This window comes from Primulina tabacum, chromosome 11, assembly GCF_025594145.1.
Source record: "Primulina tabacum isolate GXHZ01 chromosome 11, ASM2559414v2, whole genome shotgun sequence".
Taxonomy (NCBI): domain Eukaryota; kingdom Viridiplantae; phylum Streptophyta; class Magnoliopsida; order Lamiales; family Gesneriaceae; genus Primulina; species Primulina tabacum.
The window spans coordinates 36,305,133-36,329,691 of NC_134560.1; the positions used below are offsets into that span (position 1 = coordinate 36,305,133).

Consider the following 24,559-nt stretch of genomic DNA (forward strand, 5'->3'; position numbering starts at 1 on the left):
AGGATGATACAGATGAACAAATGATGTTGGAAATCATTCAACAACACCACCATATGCTACTTTAGGTAACTCGAAGTACTTGCGGTGGAACACATGGAAGAAAGTATTTGAATCGAGATCGTGAAGCCAGACATGCTCGTCTTGTCGATGATTACTTCAGTGATGCATCGATATTTCCTAGTGAATTTTTTCGGCTATGATTTCGTATGCAAAAAGAAATATTTATTCGCATTGTCTAAGCCTTGAAAAATCATTCTGAATATTTTCAGTTGAGGGTCGATGCAACGAGCAAAAAAGGTTTATCGCCACTTTAGAAATGTACGGCTGCTATCTGTCAATTGGAGTATGGAGCCCCTGCCGACCATTACGATGAGTACCTATGAGCAGTGTTCTAAAAAGCCCGCTTAAGCACAATTTAAACTGTAGTTTGACCGAATTAAGCGTAATTAATGCGTTTAATTAAATGTCTTAAGCACAATTTATCACATCTATTTATTTTTAAATTTTTTATTTTGAAGGTATGTCTTTTTATTTTAAAATAATAAATTAGGTTTATAATTTAGATGTTTATTTTTTAATTTTAATTATGATTAAACATGTCTGATAATGATTTGACAAATATTTAGCATTTTTAAATGTGGTCTAATTGTAAAAACAAATAAAGATTGTAATTTTGAGATTTTTATGCTTTTATAAATATGAGAACTAATGTACCAGACTTAAATTTATCATATTTATGTATTATTTTATCTATTTATTGGTTTGAGATAATTACAATCACACTAAAAATTAAAAAACATTTTTTCACGCTTAAGCTTGTGCTAATCTCGCTTAAGCTTGAAAAGCTTGGAGTTCGACATCCACGCTTCGGGGCGCTTCACGCTTTTTAGAACCTTGCCTACGAGTTGCTGAAAAAACTTCCATCGAATGCTTGTTCAACTTCTGCCAATGTGTAATTGACGTATTTGGGGCTCAATACTTGAGAAAGCCGAATGATACTGACATTCGATGTTTGCTTCAAATGCACGAGGAAAGACACAACTTCCCTTGCTTGTTGGGTAGCCTTTATTGTATACACTGAGAATGTAAAATTTGTCTGGTAGCTTGGAAAGACCAGTTTACTCGATGTGATAATGGAATCCCAACAATTGTACTTGAAGCAATCGTGTCTGCGGATTTGTGGTTATGACATGCTTTTTTCGGGGTCATAGGATCGCATAATGATATCAACGTGCTCAATGAATCACCTTTATTCAACAACGCATTGCAAGAAAATGCACTAGATGTTCATTTTAAAGTAAATGACACACAATACACGAAAGGATACTATATGATGGACAAGATCTACCCGCAATTGGAAACTTTCTTCAAGAGTTTTCCATGCTCCCAGAATACAAAGAGAAAGAAATTCAAAGAAAGACATAAGGCTGCAAGAAAAATGTCGAGCGAGCATTTGGGGTGCTATAATCTCGTTGGGCAATAGTCAGAGGTCCTTCTCGATTTTGGTACTAAGAACAAGTTGAAATATATCATGCTAACGTGTATAATTTTGCACAACATGATTATTGAATATGAGATAGATGCAATAGGCAATTGGTCAGATAAAAATGACAACGACCCTCCCGCACAGATAAATCAAGTCTCGACAATTGAATTCCGAGAGTACATAAGGAAAAATTGTGAGCTACATGATAATCAAGTACATCATCAGCTTTGAGTTGACTTGGTTAAAAACGTATGAGCATGCTACCACAACGATGGATAAAGATTGATTTATTAATTATGGAGCACTTTACTATCATATGTTTTATTTTATAAAATATATTGTATTTGTATTTGTATCTATATTTTGTATATTTTCCATGTTTTTTATTTCATCCATTCATGTAATGTTATTTTATAAAATCATGTAATTTAGTTTTTATTAAAGTAGTTTTAAAATTATCCGAATTAGTGGTTGCTTTTAAATTTTTTAGTTTTTAAGTTGATTTTTGTCAAATTATTATATTTACAAAAATCAGATGGTATCAGAGCCATGAAGTTAGTCTGGTTAATAATTTAGCACTTTTATTCAAATGAATATCTTTGGTACGAAAGAAACTAGTTCAAAACAGTTTAAATGAAGAATATGATTTACCTGAAAATTTAGATTTATTGAATAAATGGACTATTCCTAAGATAGAATCTAAAATGATCTATAAGTTAGGAACATTTGAAAGAATTGGTTTCAAACAGGTAGTTAAAACTACATAATCATCAGTACCTTTTCATAATGATGAAATAGGTTATTAGATTGTTAAACAATAAAGATATTTTGCCTTATAGGAAAAATTATAGATTTATTCATATAGGTTTAATTCAAATTGCTTTTAGACCTTTAACTTTAGAAGGACTACCAAAAATCTTCATAGCAGCTTTAAGAGATGGTAGAAATTTGAATTGGAAACAATCTCTTATGGGAATAATACAATCCAGTCTGGCACATGGTCCAATATATTTTGATGTTTATCCTAATTTATCTTTATCTTTGTCTGATATAAATATATTAGATTCTTTAACATTAAATATTAAAACTCATGGTTATAATTATACTCCTGGTACAGAAGTTATATGTATCTGTTATCGTATTTATTATAAACCATTATTACACTGAATCCTATGTGTAAAAGAATAGATAAAAAATTAAATGAAACTATTCTTATAGAAACTAATTTTAATAGATTTAATATTACAACCCGTAGATCTATAAAATGGGAAGAAATTGAATTTCCAGAAAACTGGATAATTGAACAAGCTGTTCCTAGAAATCCTATAATAAATAGAGATTTACAACAAGTTATACAAAATAATGAAGGATCTGTTCAAATACAGTTAAATAATGAACAAAAAAGATTATTACCATCTTCTATCTATGCTAGATCAAGATCTAGTCATTTTTTTATTTCACCATTAGATTACATGGTGGATGTTTCTCAAACTTCTAGAGCTTCTACTTCTCAGATAAGAGAAGATGTAGAGTCTTCTGTACAAGATACAGTAGAAAGATTAATCATTAATCAAAACAATATTGTTCATAAAAGTAACTTTCAAAAGGTTAAAGAAACTTATACAGTTAAAGAAATGAATTTTAGTATTTAATGAATAATAAAACAAAAATTGATTTTACTAAAGGATCTCTTGCTAGAGCAAAGATCAATGCAGAATTTTATTTATCCAAATGGAAATCTTTCAGAGATTGGTACTTTAAATGTTTCTCTGAAAAAGAATTTGAATATATTGTTTCGAAATTTTATAAATATTGTGAAAATCAGAATAAATTAATACATTTTGTTCCTTGGTTTTTTAAAACATTTATTATAGATTATATTTCTATTCTTGAAATAAATTATAAACTTTCTTCTGGACAGATTCAAAAATCTGTTTATTCACCTCAACAATCTTTTATTATAGAAAAAAATAATAAAATTTTAAATTTTACCGCTTTTTCAAAATTATTTGACAATGATATGTTACAAATAACTGTTAAACATATTAATCAGATAATTGAAAAACAGAATTATACAAATTTATATCTTACGATAATAGGAGAAGAAATAGTTTCTCTTAAGGATCGTATTGATAAAATAATTTTAGCCATTAATCAAATTAAACCAGATGTTCATATACAGTCTAAAGAAGAAACTAATATTTTTTCTATTGCTACTTCTTCTATTCAATCCCCTACAGATATAAAAGATTTTAAATTTAAATCTTCTGTTTCTGATATAGAAAAATTATTAGAAGAAAAATTTAAAAATCTTAATTTAAATACTGTTAATGAAGAGTTTGAAAATATTGATAATCATTCTGATGAAAAAATTAATAAAATTAAATGGGCAGATAAATCTATCCAAAATAAATATTATTATAATAGACCTACTCCCATGGATGTTCTTATTGAAGAACAAGAATATATATTTGCAAATAGTTATAATGGGAAAAGTATTTATGAATGGAATATTGATGGTTTTAGTGATAAGCAAATTTATAATACTGCTCACAGAATGCTTATGTATAGTACTGTGTGTAAAACTTCAGGCAATAATGATAAAAATATTGCTAAGATGATTATATCAGGTTTTACTGGCCAACCTAATGGTTGGTGGGATAATTATTTAAATCAATCTCAAAAAGATGATATTATCAATTCAATAAAAATTGAGAATAATATTCAATCAGAAAATGTAGTATATGTTGAAAAATATATTTAAAATGTGAGTATTGAATATTTGAATGTTGAATATTTGAATGTTGAAAATAAGAGTTGTAAATATTGAAAATTAGTGTGTGATGATGTAGGTAATGATGTATTTTATTTTTGGATTATTTGTAAAGATTTCCTATAAATAGATCTCTCATTTGTGAAGAAAATCACAATTGAGTAGAGAGAAAAATATTATAAAGTGTGTAGTTTGGTAAATTTTGAGAGTTTGAGATTTTTACTTTTTACCATAAATTTTTACTTTTTCACAACACGTTATCAGCACGAAGCTCTAAAAGTCCTACATACTTTTCCAAGCTCCAAACAGAAGAAAAAGGTAACAAAAATAATTATATTTATTTTACTGTTATTTATTTATTGTGTATTTATTTAATATACAATATAATGTTATTATTAGAAATAATAAAAATAAATTTTTCAAAAACTTGTTATAAATCCTGGGAGGATGTTAAGACGACATCCCACACTCCCGGTAAGGGATACGACAAGTATAAAAGCCTATAAGATTTTTAAACAAAATAACTTACGACACCTCGTTATAATAATGTGATATACATAATTATTTAAACATGATTAATATTATATTCACCATATTATTACCATAAAATTATACAAATACATACATTTATTTTTTGTACACCAACGGTCATAAACGGTAACAAAACGGCTAGTTTTTGCCCTACAAATATCATCTCACAAACACATTCAATCACTCCAACTTTCTCTTCTTCTCTAAAATTATTCTTCATCAAATTTTTCGAAGAAAAAAGAAGATGACTTTCTCAAAGTTATTTTTAATTATTTTGGTTATCATACTCACGAGTATTTTATTTATCGGAGAATATCCTCCTCGTGTGTTTTTTTTATTTTTACAAATACTTGTACTTGTTGTTTATCCATTACTTTGTATTGCAATATTCATTAACTAATAAAATGCATCGTAATTTTTTTTAGTACCACCATGTCAAACTTGGCAAAACTCGAATTCATTCCTCTTGATATCACGGAAAAAAAATTATATGCCATGGACTCTCGATGTATAAATGCATCTTGAGTCATTGAGTCTAAATGAGACCATAAAAGAAAATGGCATATCGACATCCCAAGAAAAGGCAAAAGCCATGATATTTTTGCGTTGGCATCCCATGGCTTTGTGGAAGGGATTAAAAGAAAGATTCGAACAAATGAATTTAGTGAGAAATCATCAGGCACGACCCATTGGTTCAACGGCATTTCATGAAGTAAATGTCGTAAGCAAAAATGAATTTAAATCTGGAAACCAAAATCAAAGTTATAAACAAGATTTTGGTCGTGGACGAAATCTTGGTCGTGGTCGTGGTCGTGGATGTGGACGTGGAAGTGGTCGTGGACGCGGCCGTGGTTTTGAAAATAATCGAGATAGTTACTTTTATAACTCATCTCAAAAGAACGTCCCAAACCATCCACAGAAAAGGCATCATGAAAATATGAGTGTTAATGAGAATCACTCAAAAAGATATGAAAGTTCTTGTTTCAGATGTGGTACTCCAGGACATTAGTCCCATATTTGTCGAGCCCCTGAGCATCTTTGTAAACTTTATAAAGAATCATTAAAGGGGAAAGAAAAGGAGACCAACTTCACTGAACAAAGTGAATCTTTGAGTGATTTAACTCATTTTGATGCTGGAGATTTTCTGATTGATTTCTCAGACAATGATCAATTTGCTGGTGGAATAAATATGTAAAATATTTTATGTGCCCATATGATAATGTTTTATTGTGTGCTATATTTTTGCATTTTATTGTCAGTAATTTTATTTCATTGCATATATTTTTTGAAGTTGAAATATGGAAAATGCTATGAGCAAAGGTGAAGTTTGCATACCCGATAGTGGTACAACGCACACTATCCTCCGAGATAAAAGATATTTCTTGGAACTAAAACCAACAAAAACAACGGTGAATACAATATCAGGTCCTGTAGACTTGATTAAAGGATGTGGTAAAGCACAATTTTTGTTACCTAATGGTACAAAATTTTTGATCAATGATGCTTTATATTCACCACAATCGAAAAGAAATTTGTTGAGTTTTAATGATATATATTCCCATGGGTATGATACTCAAACAATGAATGAAGGGAATGAGAAATATATGTGTCTTATCACATATAATCAGGAAAGAAATATGTGATTGAAAAACTACCAATGCTCCCTACTGGATTGCATTATACACATATAAGTCCCATTGAATCAAACATGGTAGTTGATAATTCTTCGATATTAACCAATTGGCATGATCGATTGGGACATCCTGGTTCAACAATGATGCGAATAATTATAGAAAATACACATGGTCATCCACTGAAAGACCAGAAGATCTTTCAGAATAATAAGTTTCAATGTAAAGCATGTTCTCTTGGAAAACTTATTATAAGACCATCACCAGTCAAAATCCAAACTGAATCACCAATGTTTCTTGAACGTATTCAGGGTGATATTTGTGGACCAATCCATCCACCATGTGGACCATTCAGATACTTTATGGTATTGATTGATGCCTCCAGCAGATGGTCACATGTATGTTTATTATCAACTCGAAATGTTGCATTTGCAAGATTACTTGCTCAAATAATAAAATTGAGGAATCAATTTCCCGATTATACAATCAAGAAAATTAGACTTGATAATGCTGGTGAATTTACTTCCCAAACTTTCAATGATTATTGTATGTCTATGGGAATCATTGTTGAGCATCCTGTTGCTCATGTACATACACAGAATGGATTGGCTGAATCATTGATTAAACGTCTGCAAATGATTGCTAGACCAATGATAATGAAAACAAAGCTCCCTATTTCTATATGGGGACATGCAATTTTACACGCTGCTTCATTAATTCGCATCAGACCAAGTGCATATCATAAATACTCCCCATTGCAGCTTGCATTTGGTAAAGAACCAGACATTTCTCATCTGAGAATTTTTGGATGTATGGTGTATGTGCCTATTGCACCACCGCAACGAAAGAAAATGGGACCTCAAAGAAAGGTTGGAATTTATATCGGTTATGATAGTCCATCAATCATTCGATATCTTGAACCTCAGACAGGCGACGTGTTCACAGCACGTTTTGCTGATTGTCATTTTAATGAGGAAATCTTCCCAATGTTAGGGGGAGAACAGAAACATACCGAAAAAGAAATTACATGGTATGTATCATCATTGTTACATCTGGATCCAAGAACAAAACAATGTGAAAAAGATGTACAACAAATTGTACACTTGCAAAGAATAGCAAATCAAATACCAGATGCATTTGCAGACACAAAAGGGGTAACTAAATCATATATACATGCTGCAAATGCCCCTGCTCGAATTGAAATTCCAAAGAAACAAATGGAAGATACTCATGATGTCATTAAACGCCTGAAGCGTGGAAGGCCAGTCGGTTCAAAGGATAAAAATCCTCGAAAAAGAAAATTCATAGAGAAACACGATGATCACAAAATAAAGAATGTCGTTTCTGAAGAAACACATGATGATCACAAAATAGAGAATGGTGTTCCTGAAGAAACACATGATGATGAAAATGTTCTGTCAGAACCACAAACTGACGAGAATCATGAAATCTCTATCAATTATATTAATACTGGAAAAATATGGAACCGAAAAGATATAGATGAAATTGATGATATATTTTCTTATAATGTGGCAATCGACATCATAAATGATAACGAAGATCATGAACCAAAATCTTTTGGTGAATGTAAAAATCGGCAGGATTGGATAAAATGGAAAGATGCCATCCAGGTTGAATTAAATTCGCTAAATAAACGTAATGTTTTTGGACCTATAGTCCTTACACCTGAAGGTGTAAAACCTGTTGGATACAAATGGGTTTTTATTCGAAAGCGAAATGAGAAAAATGAAATAGTAAGATATAAAGCTCGACTTGTTGCACAAGGTTTTTCTCAAAGGCCTGGAATTGATTATGAAGAAACGTATTCTCCTGTGATGGATGCAATTACGTTTCGGTATTTGATTAGCTTGGCGGTATCTGAAAATTTAGAAATGCGTCTTATGGATGTTGTTACAGCTTACTTATATGGATCACTTGATAGTAATATATATATGAAAATCCCTGAAGGATTTAAGATGCCTGAAGCACAAAGTTCAAAACCCAGGGAATGTTATTCTGTGAAATTACAAAGATCATTATATGGGTTAAAGCAATCAGGTCGAATGTGGTATAATCGACTAAGTGATCACTTGATGAAAAAGGGATATGTAAATAATTCAATACGCCCTTGTGTTTTCATTAAGAAAACAACATCCGGATGCGTAATTATTGCTGTATATGTTGATGATTTAAACATCATTGGAACGAATAAAGAAATTCAAGAAGTTGTGTCATACTTGAAGGAAGAATTTGAAATGAAGGATCTTGGAAAAACCAAGTATTGTCTGGGTTTACAAATTGAACAAAAAGAATGTGGAATGTTTGTTCACCAGACAAATTATACAGAAAAGATCCTTAAACGTTTTAATATGGATAAAGCAAATCCTTTAAGTACTCCAATGGTTGTTAGATCATTAAACATTGAAAAGGATCCATTCCGTCCATGTGAAGATGATGAAGATATTCTTGGTCCAGAAGTACCATATCTAAGTGCCATCGGTGCCCTTATGTACCTTACAAATTGTACAAGGCCTGATATATCTTTTGCCGTGAATCTGTTGGCAAGATTTAGCACATATCCAACAAAGAGACACTGGAACGGAATTAAACATATATTCCGTTATCTACGAGGAACGACAGACTTGGGACTTTTGTATTCAAAAGATGCTAATCCAAGTATAATTGGTTATGCTGATGCTGGATACTTATCTGATCCACACAAGGCACGTTCCCAAACTGGATATGTATTTACTCGTGGAGGCACTGCAATATCTTGGCGTTCTCAGAAACAAACGCTCGTAACAACTTCATCAAATCATGCCGAGATTATTGCACTACATGAAGCAAGTCGTGAATGTGTGTGGTTAAAATCAATGACCCAACATATCCAAATTTCATGCGGATTATCATCTGATGAGAAGCCTGTGATACTATACGAAGATAATGCTGCATGTGTTGCTCAAATGAAAGAAGGATACATAAAAAGCGACAGAACTAAACATATTCCTCCTAAGTTCTTCGCATTCACCAAGGAGCTTGAGAAGAATAGATGTATTGATGTTCGTCACATTCAATCAAGTGAAAACTCATCAGATCTCTTCACAAAGGCACTTCCTACGTCAATATTCAGAAAGCACATATATAATATTGGGATGCGCAATCTACGAAATTTGTGAAGAATTGTTCGTGTCAACATGAGGGGGAGTTTACGTGACTGCACTCTTTTTCCCTTACTATGGTTTTTATCCCAATGGGTTTTTCCTAGTAAGGTTTTTAACGAGGCAGTATAAAAACACGTAATGAAGACAATCATTATGATCATCATCACAAGGGGGAGTGTTGAAAAATATATTTAAAATGTGAGTATTGAATATTTGAATGTTGAATATTTGAATGTTGAAAATAAGAGTTGTAAATATTGAAAATTAGTGTGTGATGATGTAGGTAATGATGTATTTTATTTTTGGATTATTTGTAAAGATTTCCTATAAATAGATCTCTCATTTGTGAAGAAAATCACAATTGAGTAGAGAGAAAAATATTATAAAGTGTGTAGTTTGGTAAATTTTGAGAGTTTGAGATTTTTACTTTTTACCATAAATTTTTACTTTTTCACAACAGTATATTCATTAATAATGACAATGATTGAACACTTTACTGGTAGATTCACTGATGATAGTGAAAAAATTCGTACTTTATTAAGTAATCTTAAATGTAAAATACTTACTGATTTTAGATGGTATAAAGATACCTTTTTATCTCGAATTTATGAGATACCAGACTGTAATAATAGTTTTTGGAAGGCCAAATTTATAGATGATTTATCTTTTCTATTTGCTGAAAGAATTAGAAAAGTCTTAAGAAAAGATGATATTAATATTCCATATGATAATTATACTTATGAAAAATTAATTAGTACTTGTATTAAAGAGGATTTAGCTCTCTGTAATGAATTAAAATTAAATAATCAAATTAAAAGACATAATTTACTTGAGAAAAAACAATTAGGTAAATTTTGTGATCAATTTGGTATGGACATTACCTAATAAAGGTAAGAAGAAAATTAAAGAAAAAAATGGAAAAATCTATAGAAAGAAAAGACATTTGTCTGAAAGATAAAGAGATAAGAAAAAGAAAATAGAAGATAGCCGTGATTTACGGAAAGAAGAGAAATATAAAAATAAATTAATAATTTGTAGAAAATGTAAAAAGCCAGAATATTATGCTAATCAATGTTGGGCTAAAAACAAAATTGATAATTTAGATATAGATGAAAATCTAAAAGAAACATTATTTAAAATAATAATGGATTCAATTAATAATTCTGACAGTGAAACTGATAGTTCGTTAGAATCTTATATTTCAGAAGAAATATTAGATAGTGTATCAGAAATTTCTGATTTAGAAGAATGTAATAATTGTATACAAGGAAAATCTTGTATAAATCATTTAAATAATAATAATGATAAAAATGATGATTTTTATAAACTCATGTCTCAATTTTAAGATTTAAATATTAATGTGTTTAATAACAATAATATTTTAGAATTCCTTAAAATGATTAAGGATTCTATATTGAAATCTACAATTATAGATCAAATGGAAAATACTGCTTCAACTAGCAATAATAATAACATTCTTGTTAAACAAGAACAAGTTTATTCTATGAAAGAAATAAAAAATCTTCTACAACAAAAATATAGTAAACAAAATTCAGTTACTATACATGATTTAGTTAAAGAAATAGAAAATCTTAAAGAACAAGTAAAAATTTTACAACATAATAATAATAGTTTACGTAATACTGAGCAGAATAATGAGTTATACAATGAGTTTCAAGAATTTTTGAAACAAAAGCAAAGAAATAATACAGATTCTCAAGCTTCAGCATCATATTCTAATATCATAAAAGAAGATGATAATGATTCTGCTCTATATACAGAGACAAAACATCGTGAATTAATTCTTCTTATAGAAGAAAAAGATATCCAATGGAAAAAAACTCCATGGACTATCATGTAAAGATACTTAACCAATACATCATATGTATATGGTTCTTACAAACAAAGAGAATTTTATGAAAATCTTCTTTTATCTACAAAAAGTGTTGATATAACTCACTTTTTCAGTAATACCCAGCAAAAAGGAAGTTATAACTTCTCTAAGTTTATTATCAAAAAGATAATATCTATTGAAGAATGGAGTATATCTCCATTAGTTGAAAAAGAATTTTATTTTGAAAGTCATAAAATGAGTTTAAAATTCAATTTTTGGGATTATATTGAGAATTTTAATAAAACTCTATTCTAAGAAAATGAAAAAAGGAAACATAAATGGTTTCTAAAGATTTGCGAAAATGTTTTTCATCATCCTGTTCCAAATTAGTTTTTAATTTGGTGGAAGATATTTGGTTCATCTGCAAAGATTTTGCCATATGTTTTTATAAAACCATGAATACTTGGTTAAATGTTTCCCCAAGTAATAAAAAATCATTTTCTGAACATTGGATAGATGGTAAGACTCTATGTCTATTTTTCATGGAATTTGGAATTCCTTGGATCTGGAAATGGCAACCAGAATTTGGGTACACTGATGAAGGTATCCCTTGCATATGGCGAGTTAGTTCTACTAAATTTTGGGACAAATTATTGCGAGATGATCCAGAAACTGAAAACCTTATGGTTATGATACTCTTCATCAAATAGAGAAGAAAATTTCGTTATACCAGAAAGAATTTGATAATCAACAAGAAAATGAGAAAGCCTCTATGAGTCCATTTAAAATTCTCACTCAGAAATATTCTGAGATTTATTCAAAAGAAAAAATGATTAAAGTTTATATTGAAGAAATGAAGAAGGATCTTTTTCAGAATATTGGATGTTCTGATTCAAAATCGGATCAATCTAAGGCGTCTGAATCCAGTGAAAATCAATTTATACATCTAATGAAGATGCATGATGCACAAGATCCAGAGGATGATATTCCTCGACTCTCTCAAATTGATGATATTTTTGAGAATTTGAAGAATTCTCTAAAGGATAATATTAAAGATGATTATAGTCGTTGGAAGTGGAATCTCACTATTCAAGAATTGGTGGAATATCACATCATGATATATCGTGACAAAAAGTGGGTGACATATCACTATAGACTTTTTGAAATTTGTAAAAATGTTACTGTTTGCTTTAATAAAGCATTTTACTGTTTATATTTTGAGATGGAATCCGGGGTTTCATGTCCGACTTTTCTATCCTATTTATAAGTTATTTCTATGTTCTTAGAGGAACACGGTCGAATTTGCTCCCCTCTATTTTCTTTTGTAAACAACCCTTCTGAAGTTTACCAATAAAAGTTTGAAGTTCTGATAACAACTTTGTAAGTTTATATTGTTTTTATTTTCTGTTTTTATTTATTGTTTTAATTTTTTATATTTCATAAGATTAGCCTGAATGACAGGCTAAAGTATTCGTGCTAAATTATTACCTTACTATGACATGATCTATATTTATTTGTAACTTGGAATTAAATTGAGATAATAAAAGATTTATTTAAATTTTTTGAATTTATTGTAATAAGAGTATTTGGTTAGAACATAAGGTAAAAAGATGAACCAGGAAATGGTAAACACAAGGTTCGAGTTTAACCAGGAAAAATAAATTCATGTTGTAGCCCTTCAGCCTGTTTTGCCAAGAAATGGCGTTTAAGGCGTTTATGGGTGATTTTTATGAATTTATGATTCTATGAGATCTCGGTAAAATCCTCTGTTGTTTAATTTCTTTGGTATATCTTTTATAAATCCTTTTATGTTTTGTAAAAGTTCCAAATAAGAACCTTATATTCATTATTATTCTGGAATTTAAATTCTTCTTTTTCTTAGATCAGTATGAGTTGAAGATGGTATATAGGCTGGAAACTAATAATCTCCATGTGTGCGAAAGCCACAAAGAAAAAATTTGGTAAAACAACGCCACGTATCAGATTCACTTTGATTCCAAGCATCAGAATATAATAAAATTAAAATAATAAATAATATTAAATTAAAAATGTTAATTAATAATATATGTGGTAAATGAAATTATAAATAAAAATAAGTGAATTAATATTATGGTCTATAAAATATTGTTGAATACATTTAAGATAATAGAGAATGATTTAAAAAATTTGAAGTTTTTATGTGACATGCGCAACATAAAATTCTGCGGATGCCCTTACGATACGCAAGTTCATAAACCTAGCATATACAACAGCCCACGTTGTCACTTCCTCTGCTTTGCCTTTGGCTATTCGCTTCATATGGCTATGTCCACCACGACCACGGCCACGGCCACGAACTCCACCGCCATCGGCAAGCCATCATCTTACCCTAATTCCTCCGCCACCCGCCTTATCCCCATCACCTTGTCTAGCTTCTTCCCGAAAAACCTTCGAAAACCCAAGCATATAACGCTCGCAAAAAATCCCATCTCGGATTTTTTCTCAAACGAGCCGAAACACCAAAACTCAGGTGCCGATCAGTTTATTATCGACGATAATGATGATAAGCCGCGCGAAGAGTGTGGCGTGGTTGGAATTTACGGCGACCCGGAATCCTCTCGACTCTGTTACCTGGCCCTCCATGCTTTGCAGCACCGCGGGCAGGAGGGAGCAGGGATTGTGTCCGTAAAAGACGGCGTTTTGCAGTCTGTTACGGGGGTTGGACTCGTATCTGAAGTGTTTAACCAGTCGAAGTTGGAAAAATTACCGGGAGAAAACGCCATTGGCCACGTCAGATATTCGACAGCTGGGTCTTCTATGCTTAAGAATGTTCAGCCTTTTGTTGCTGGTTATAAATTTGGGTCCGTCGGGGTTGCGCACAACGGAAATTTGGTGAACTACCATGAGCTAAGAGCTGAACTTGAAGATAATGGATCGATTTTTAATACGAGTTCTGACACTGAAGTGGTTTTGCATTTGATCGCAATATCAAAGGCAAGGCCGTTCCTTTTGAGGATCATAGAGGCATGTGAGAGGCTCCAAGGAGCTTATTCAATGGTCTTCTTGACCGAGGATAAGTTAGTGGCTATTCGTGATCCCTTTGGATTTCGCCCCCTGGTTATGGGCAGGAGGAGTAATGGAGCAGTTGTTTTTGCATCTGAAACTTGTGCTTTGGATTTAATTGAAGCTACATATGAGAGAGAAGTTTATCCTGGTGAAGTTATCGTGGTAGATAAAGAAGGGGTGAGGTCTCTCTGTTTGATGTCTCACCCCGAACCAAAATCGTGTATTTTCGAACATATTTACTTTTCATTGCCGAGTTCAGTGGTTTTTGGGAGGTCGGTATATGAGTCTCGGAGAGCTTTTGGTGAAATATTGGCTACAAAGGCACCAGTGGATTGTGATGCAGTGATCGCAGTGCCCGATTCCGGAGTGGTGGCTGCACTAGGCTATGCTGAAAGATCAGGGGTTCCATTCCAGCAGGGGTTGATCAGATCACATTATGTTGGCAGAACCTTTATTGAGCCATCACAGAGGATTCGGGACTTTGGCGTCAAGCTCAAATTATCGCCTGTTAAAGCGGTGTTTGAGGGTAAAAGGGTTGTAGTAGTGGATGATTCAATGGTTAGGGGAACCACTTCTTCAAAGATCGTTAGGTTGATAAGAGAGGCAGGGGCAAAAGAGGTTCACATGAGGATTGCAAGTCCTCCTATTATCGGTTCTTGTTATTATGGCGTGGACACGCCTAGTGCAGAGGAGCTGATATCGAATAGGATGAGTGTTGAAGAGATTCGGCAGTACATTGGCGCGGATTCTCTTGCATTCTTGCGGTTGGATAGCTTGAAGAAGCTATTGGGGAAAGACTCTCCAAACTTCTGTTATGCTTGTTTTTCGGGCAAATATCCGGTTCAACCGAGGAAGTAAGGTGAAAAGGGTTGGTGATTTTCTTGATGATGGATTGAACGGAAGTATCCAGAGTATCAATGGAGGTTGGCTTCCTGTGACTAAAAGTGAGAAGGCGGTGGCTGGTAGGTGAAATGTGTGAATTTGAAAGAGGAGACTTTATTAAATGTCATTCTTTTATGTGGATTATACTTTTTTTAGTTGCTTTACACTGAAAGTGTCTCATAATTATTCTTCTTAGGGCGCCAACTCATCAAAAAGCCGGATCCACTGTCACATATTCATCCCTTTTACACACATTCCTATTAACATTATAACTCATTATTCATAGGTCCCACAGTCACTCGTTCATCTTTAAATTTTTTCATATTAAAGAAATATGTTTTAAATATATTTTATATTATTTAAATCATTAATCTAATGTTTAAAATAATCTAACTTCGTAATAAAATAATTTTATTAAACTTCTCGCTAACACCTCGTCTTCAATCTTTGTCCAATTTGAACGCTTTCTTGAACCCTCAGCATTTGAAACCGTTTTTTCTAAATTGAGCACCTCAATTAGGGATTCACAGAAGACATTTAAAACTAGCCGTTAAATAGCCGTTATAAATAATCGAAAACAAAAAAAATCCAACCGTTAAAGAAAAAAAAATTATTTTAAATACGCGTGGGGTCTGCGTGGAAAATAAAAAAGTATTTCAAAACAAGAGGGGTCCGCGTGTCAGCGACGGTTGCAAGGTACGACGGATTTTTCAAAAACCGTCGCTAATTGTCCAATTTAAAAAAAAATAAACTGACATAGGGGCGTTCAATTTGAAGCATCTGGGTGACATCTCCGTATAAATTACCAGTTGCACCTCTCTTCTCAAGGCTTCATCATGCAGGTCTGTCACAAGAAACCCCTGAATCGATAGCCGAACTTAAGTTTAGTCACTCGTAAACAGCCGATGATAAAGATTTATGTCAAAACCATACAAGTATGCAGAATAAAAATCAAATCATTTTGGAGAAGGATGGCAGCTCCCTAGCCTGCTAGGTTGCTTCATCGTGTTGTTCAGGCTACTCAGTTTGCCAGCATTTCCCTGTCGCACAAATACAAAAGCAGAAGGGAAACATGGTGATGATTTCTTATGAAATTTGGTGTCGGACGACTTGTTAAACATTCAAAAACAAGAAACCTGTCAATACAATGACATGTAATTTTAACAATACAAAAGGAAAACGACTGACAAAAAACAAAGCTTTCCATGCATTCGGGATCAACTGATGCGACCTCTGAATGTTCCTCGTTTGCAGTAATCTTCCATATATCAGCACGATGGAACTCATCACTCCCTAGCTCATAGCTCAAAGTGAATCCGCGTAGATTGAACTGGGTGGATGAGAGCTGCAGGGCAGACAGTTTTCTTAGGATCAATATCTCCGTCGGCTATTCCTTTTAATCGCAATTTCTTGAAGACATTTTACAATGAATTGTGCCCTCAAATTAATGAAGCAATCACGAAACTTGTGCATATAATGGTACAGGTAGCAAAATTTGCTGTGTTTTCAATAGTTTCAGTACATGTTAAGATCAAATTGTAAACACAAAATAAAATGTGGACTATTATGCAGAACTATAGGTAGCACAAAAATAATACATCAATCCTTAGTAGATAAAGCGAAATGAAAATTAAAAATCAAATTGAGGCTTGTAACAAGTTCAGTTTTCTTAAACATATATGTTCTATCCGGTGGTGCTCCGATGATCAAGAAGGCAACTGTTTTTCAATATACAATGGCTAAACTTGCAGTGACCTAGCACGAAGTCTACTGCACCGACGGACTCAAGAAGTACCTGAACTTTATCATGAGAACTGGGTAACGGCAGTAAACGAGAAGAAGGAATGAAGAATTTTTCCTGTGTGTTTTAAGGACTATTGACACCTCTATTTATAGGTGCACGAGATACGTGCAGAAAACCACAAGATGATGAGTTAGTCCACGCACAACCCAGTGTATATACATATTATCTATATAATATATAAAAACAAAGTTTTTGTAAAAATAGAAAAGTTCTCGCCCAAACGCATGCTTAATTAAAATTTTAATATATAAAAGCAAAGTTTTTCCAATGAACATTAAATTAAAATTTAGTAATCATAAATGTTTGATCCCAAACGCATACTTAATTTGAAAGAGTTAATTTATAGTTTTCTTCTAAAACCATATTAATTGTATATCTTGAATTGTTGTCTTAAAATTCAAATAAAATAGCACAAGAAATTAAAAGAGAGATTCAAAAGGGTTTCAAATAGACATTAAATTACACTCGATAAACATGTCTATTACCCTCAATAATCAGAAATATTTGACACTCAATGCAGGCAATATTCGAAATTTCCATAATTTGAAAGAGTTAATACATGATTATAATTTTGTCAAAAACACCCGCTGTATAATTTTTGTCTTTGGGGATGCATTATTTGAATTTGAAATTATAAATAATGCAGTGTTGCATATTATATTGGAAACCAATTTTATTATATTTATCTTACTAAATTTATGTACTCAAAAATTGAATTCTGAAATGATTTCTCTTTTCAGCACTATCTGTGAGTTAAATCCTTCCAAGATGCAATAGGCGTTTAAACTTAGATTTATACGCTGTTATGAACTACTTACATATGGAAACAACGACAACAATGAGACGTTAAGTTGAAATCTTTCTTTCATGATCGAAAAATAAATAATATTACTCTCCAATATATACAAAATTTTAATTATTACGCATTTGCTAATGTGATAATTTTCTTCTATATTACAAAATTCACGGATACATAGTATTATAAAATGTCCCGTAATGGAAAAGATTAAACCAATTCTAAATGAAGTATGCATCTAATAAGAGGACACCTTATAAAGCTTATTGACATTGTTTTGGAATACACATAGTAAATGTTAATAAAATAACTTTTTTGGTTTATACATAATTTACTTATAATCATATATTTCATTTTTTTAGGAATAATAAGATGTTGTGTACATTATAGAGAGATTTTGTTGATACAATCACAACCTATTTGGATAAAGATACTTCAAATGTATCGAACACGTACCATGTCACAAAATTGTTTGTGACTGGGGTTTAGACGAAGTTACTCAAAGAAGTTTTTCTCATTAATTTTATTGAATTTGTTCCAAAAAAATTTATTTATCACATGTTAAAAAATAATAATATATATAACTTCTTGGAAATTAAAGAATTAAATATATATTTAGGTTAGTGGTCAACATCAATACACTAAATACGATAAATATCATGTCATTGCTTTAGACTAACACAATCTAAAAATCAGATATATGATAATGATTATCAGCCAAAAAATTAATCGACATATGTTGTATTTAAGAAAATTTTCAAAATGAGCGAAAAAATAGTTTTTTAATTTTTTATAATAATTAATTTTTAATAATATCATCCCGTGCTATTCATGAGTTAAATACTAATATATATAATCCAACAGTGCAGCCGTGGCCCGTGTGTAACAATAGTTATTATCCCATTTCCATTCTCACAAAATGAAAAACTCAATCATATATAATCCATCGGTGCATCTGTGTGTAACAACAATTATTAAAAGTATGGGAAATGGGAACAGCGTTAATGTCTTCCAATATTTTGGTAATTGCATCGTTCAATCTCACTTAATTTAATTTTTGGACAAGAATCAAGTTTGTTTTTCTTTCAATATCATTACTGACTTTTTTATACAGAAAATTTATCGTCACACAACTTTTATTAGTTGAAAATGCGTATAGAGACATTTGGAAATAAGTATTACGATGTCTTCGAATGTTAACAATGTTCATAGAGTGAGTCTCATGTGAGACCGTCTCACGGATCTTAATCTGTGAGACGAGTCAATCCTACCGATATTCACAATAAAAAGTAATACTTTTAGCATAAAAGTAATACTTTTTCATGGATGACCCAAATAATAGACCCGTCTCACAAATACGACCCGTGAGACCGTCTCGCACAAATTTTTGCCATGTTCATAAACTTATGATGGAAAATAAGAAGCATAAATACTCAAAAGTAAAATAATCAAAACAAAATATAGATTTTGATCAATTTACCTCAAGTACTACTATATTTGGTCATTTTTGAATCACTATTTTCCACCTTTTAAGATAATTATATTTATTGTTTATACTTATTTCAGCCATCATTGAGATTTATCTTTTAAGACTATTTAATTAATGTATATTGAAAAAAGAGTGCTTAATCTTTAACTATTGATAAATTTGAAGTTGCAAAAAAAAAAACATCGAATATTATTTTCTCCCTCATGCAAATATAATTTTCTGGCTCCGTCCGTAACTCTATCAGTAATAATAAGTTTTAGGTCATGACAAAAGAATAAAGTTTAAAGTTAATAAAACAAATTATTGCATCAATGCTAATTTTGATTAATTAGAAAATCAAAATCAAATTCACATAAATTTATATTATTAATTTTGATATTTTCTCAAATATAATAATATAAAATATATTTTCATATAGATGTTTCCTTATCACTCACAAATATTAAAGCGTGTCTTTTGTGAGACGGTCTTACAAGTATATACTTGTGAGACGTGTCGATTCGATCTAGACCTACCACGAAAAATAATAATTTTTTTTTAGTTGGGTCGTATCGAAGATTCGTCTCACAAAATTGATCAACGAGACAATGTGAAATGAATTTTTATACAAAGGGCTTATTCCCATATCGAAAAAGCTGTTCTCGTATTTCCTAAGCGGGCAATTTTTACATTTTGCACGACACCAAATGAAGTATACCTCAATTATTGATTAACAAATTTATGTTTTGATCAAGACAAAAATTTATGTGAGACGGTCTCACGGATCGTATTTTGTGATATAAATATCTTATTTGGATTATCCACGAAAAAATATTATTTTTTTATGCTAAGAGTATTATTTTTTATTTTGAATATCGGTAGGATTAATCCGTTTCACAGATAAAAATTCGTGAAAGTGTCCCAAGTGAACCACTCTTTGATCAAAGTGGGAAAAAAAGAGAGCATATCCCACATGAATCCGATCTCAATCATTAAAAAATATAAAAGCAAAAATAATACGATCCCAATTCCAAAATTTTCGTTTTTAAAAAAAAAAGAAAAAGAAAAATCCAAAACTTGACCACAGCTAAACCCCAACCACAGTTACTTTCCGCTCTCAAACTTTCCAAAATTACCCCCATCAAGATGTGGACACGCGTCCAATATCAACGGCCAATATGAGCTCTCTCATGGATAACTCCACTAGATATATACCTCCAATCCCTAATGATTAGCCCACCAGCATTGAAGATTTTTTACACCTTGTGTGGTGAGAGCAAATGTCGAACCCTAAAGTTTTCTTTGACATGACCGTCGGCGGCCAGCCGGCCGGGAGGATCGTCATGGAACTCTATGCAGACGTCGTCCCCAAGACCGCCGAGAATTTCCGTGCGCTTTGTACCGGAGAAAAGGGCAAGGGAAGATCCGGAAAGCCACTCCACTACAAAGGCTCGCCATTCCACCGCGTGATCCCCAACTTCATGTGTCAAGGAGGCGATTTCACCGCCGGAAACGGCACCGGAGGGGAGTCTATCTACGGATCGAAGTTCGCTGACGAGAATTTCGTGAAGAAGCACACCGGACCTGGGATTCTGTCCATGGCGAATGCCGGACCGGGGACTAATGGTTCCCAGTTCTTCATATGCACCGAGAAGACCTCGTGGCTGGACGGTAAGCACGTGGTGTTCGGGCAGGTTGTGGAGGGATACGACGTCGTCAAGGCGATCGAGAAGGTTGGATCTGGTGGGGGCAGGACCTCGAAGCCTGTGGTGATCGCTGACTGCGGTCAACTCAGTTAGATCTACACTGGGATGCCTTGTTTATCTGTAAGATTTGATGATGATCTTTTACCCTGAAATATTCTGAAATAATGATTTCTGTCGTTGATGGGAACTGTGTTTGTTGTTGAGGATTGTACTATACTGTACAATTAAACTGCTGTCATGTTTGTTAAATAATTGGTGGAATCAGTCTCCATAACTAATTAATATATATTATACCGAGTCAACTTAACTAATGTTAGAACTTAGATTTCAAACTCGACAGATTTCAAGAATGCTCAAACATGTTCTAAGGATTTTAACTTTTAGTTTGAAATCCAAATAGATTCCATGGAAATTTAAACTAGTTGGTTCGAGTCTATTAGAACACTTCTATCTCATAGAATTGACGACCCAGTACTAATTTTATTATCCGACACCAACCCGAACGATTATGAGTATAAACATCGAGTACAAACAACCTATACCCCTACAATCTGATGATTCTGACCCCAATCTTTTTATACTGCGGTATATATTAGCAACTGTCAACAATTATTCGTCTAATCGCTCGTCCAAATACCCATGCATGTCTTGCCCGCACTTTTCCGCCATCCAAATCTTTGGTGTTGAACTAATTTTTTGTGCACTCGTCCTATGAGTGTTCTGGTCTCTAAGTTCCGAATCTCGTTATCAGGTGATTTATGGGCTAATTTTAATTCATGATGTTTTATATTCGACGTTCGTCTAGGCTCGTTGGGAGAACCTCATATCGCATACTAAAGATAACATGATCTGACCAAAATAAAAGGTCACTTTCTCCTAATCAAAATAAAAAGGTAAAAACTTGTGTGAGACGGTCTACGGGTCGTATTTTGTGAGACAAATATCTTATTTAGTTCATATATAAAAAAATATTAATTTTTATGCTAAGAATATTACTTTTTATTGTGAATATCGGTAGGATTGATTCGTTTCACAGATAAAGATTCGTGATATCGTCTACCTACTCAAATAAAAATTGCCGTATCCTAACCAAAACTAAAAGATCACTATATCCTAACTTACAATTAAGTATGAGAATTACCTATTTATTCTAAGTTAATTAAAATCAAAGATATCAATCAACTAATATCTTATTTTATGTGTATTTCTCATAGACAATTCTTTGGGTCGAGTAGCCCAAGACAACAACTAGTAAATTATTCTTTGTGCCGCACGCATGCAACTTGGTATTAGGAGGCGACACTCAACTTTGTGCACATAAAATCGCCTTCTTGGACCACGGCACTTAGCCTACATGGTAAAGTTATGGCAGAAGAACTCGATTTCTGCAACTAGTCTTCAATTTTCTTCTCAAAAAGTGTCACGAGTAATGAGTCTTATTTCCATTGTCCGATTTTCCAAAAACTTTTGAACTCAACATACACACTCGTTAATCATTAAACTTGATCAAGAAACTTAAATAAAAGTTCTGCGAATGTTTAGGATATAAGCCAAACCATATACCTGAGGAAAACCTAAGATGAAACACATCAAAACCCACGAAGCAATCTGTCTAGAGCTGACTGAAGCGGTCGGCCCATAATCAACTAAATGTGGGAACAATCGAAACTGGTTCTACTTGGCACCAACGAGAATCTTCTACATACCTCTACACACCATCTTCCATTATTTCTAAAACGTCCACGGGTTTGTTTTTCTTAAAAAATACTAGAATTTTTTTTGTTTTCTTTCTCATTCATTCGGCCGAAACACTAAGTATTTAAAATATGAATATTTTGCATCATTTAACAATAAACCAACCAATTATTATTTGAAATTTCAAAAGAAAGTAATTCAAAGGATAAAGTCGTAAAACGTTAACCAACCTAAACTAACATTATTTCAAAAATAAACTTAACTCTAACATTCTCTCAAAAACATCTTAAAAATATCACAATCATAAATCTTTAAGTAATCATGAATCATAAAACTTATTTTATTTGCGAAAAACTAGCGACGGTCATCGGGTTATGTGCACCTTCAGTCCAGCAAGATCAATCATCAAGAACTCCATTAACATCAATCTCATGCTCACCTGCATCGATCACACATAGTGAGTCTATTGACTCAAAAAACCTTAATCATGATAACAAGTAATACATATACATTCACAAGCAATAGTGAAAATACTTTTACTTAAAATAGCTTTTCATGAACATAAACTTTAACATTTTCCTTTAAGCATATCAAATCATATTTTCTTTCATCATATATGTATACGTTTCCCTTTTTTATTGAATTCCGATCCTCAATTTTGACAGTATTAGCTGAAGGTCGATGGATCTATCTACGTATTACCACGGTACCAGGCGGCGGAGACATCAGCGACACTCTCACTCGTAAACTGAGCCTTGGCCTTACATATTATCGTATCATCATATTAGTCACAATCAATTCACCTCCTTCACCTTTTCATATTTCCACCAATTATAAAAATTCATGCATACATAAATCATTTTTCTTTTAAACAAGCATGCAACATGTCTTTTATCATTAACGTTTCATCATAAAATTTCATAAACATTTGAAGTATACATTTTAACATATATTACTGCATTCAGGACACTGCCAGGACCTCTAACATATTCAGGTGTAAAATGATCGTTTTGCCCCTAGAATTCTAACTTTCTCAATTTATCCTTAGATATTAAAACGACGATCCAGATCATTCCAAACTTAACATGACAACTTAAAATACACCCATAAATATTTCTTAGACATAAACTTAATCTTCTCGACTCATTTCCAAATTCGTTTTTAAACTTAGATGTACATCCTGGTTTTGAGTCGTATGAACTCGAAACTTGACCAAACTTTATCAAACTTGAACCATGAATTATTAAAACCTAAATAACCCTTTTTTCATCCCAAACCAATCCAATTCAACCCTTGGACCAGCCTAGGACATCTACTGAATTTCTTTGGTGCATGTTCGAAAACTACAGCTAACCCACCTTGAGCCTCTTCACGCCTAAGCCCTAACCATAATGTCCAACCCCTAACCATTGACCCTAGGACCCTAACCGACCCCTATGGACCCTACTGGACCGAGCTTGAGAAGCCTGGAGCCCACAGCCCCTCAACCCGTCCCCAAGGCATTCGCACGGCTCCCCCAAGCCTCACGTGACCGCCCTTGCACTTCGACCCAACCCTCGTGCAGCCACCCTAGGACCATCATGTAGCCCCCTTAGGTCTTCTGGTCATTCCCTAACAATAGCTAAAAATCGTGGCTCTCAAGGTGTTCTAGCCGAAACCCTAACCCATGCAAAATCCTAATTTTTGTTCAGCTGTGAAGCCTTCACGTCTAGCCCCTATGTCGCCTCCTATATGACTCCTAAACCCT

General features: G+C 32.6%; 1 protein-coding gene and 1 pseudogene across 1 annotated transcript; both read left to right on the plus strand.

Moving 5' to 3' along the window:
- Positions 1 to 13,633: 13,633 nt before the first annotated feature.
- On the plus strand, positions 13,634 to 15,532 carry LOC142519291 (amidophosphoribosyltransferase, chloroplastic-like; annotated as a pseudogene).
- Positions 15,533 to 20,628: 5,096 nt separating this feature from the next.
- On the plus strand, positions 20,629 to 21,403 carry LOC142518453 (peptidyl-prolyl cis-trans isomerase 2). The gene has a single exon (XM_075621237.1). It carries the CDS (start codon positions 20,692 to 20,694, stop codon positions 21,208 to 21,210), a length of 519 nt encoding a protein of 172 aa, XP_075477352.1. The 5' UTR covers positions 20,629 to 20,691; the 3' UTR covers positions 21,211 to 21,403.
- Positions 21,404 to 24,559: the final 3,156 nt, after the last annotated feature.

Bases quoted from the DNA above. Each gene is read 5' to 3' on its own strand.
- LOC142518453 (XM_075621237.1), top strand. From the start codon at position 20,692: ATGTCGAACCCTAAAGTTTTCTTTGACATGACCGTCGGCGGCCAGCCG.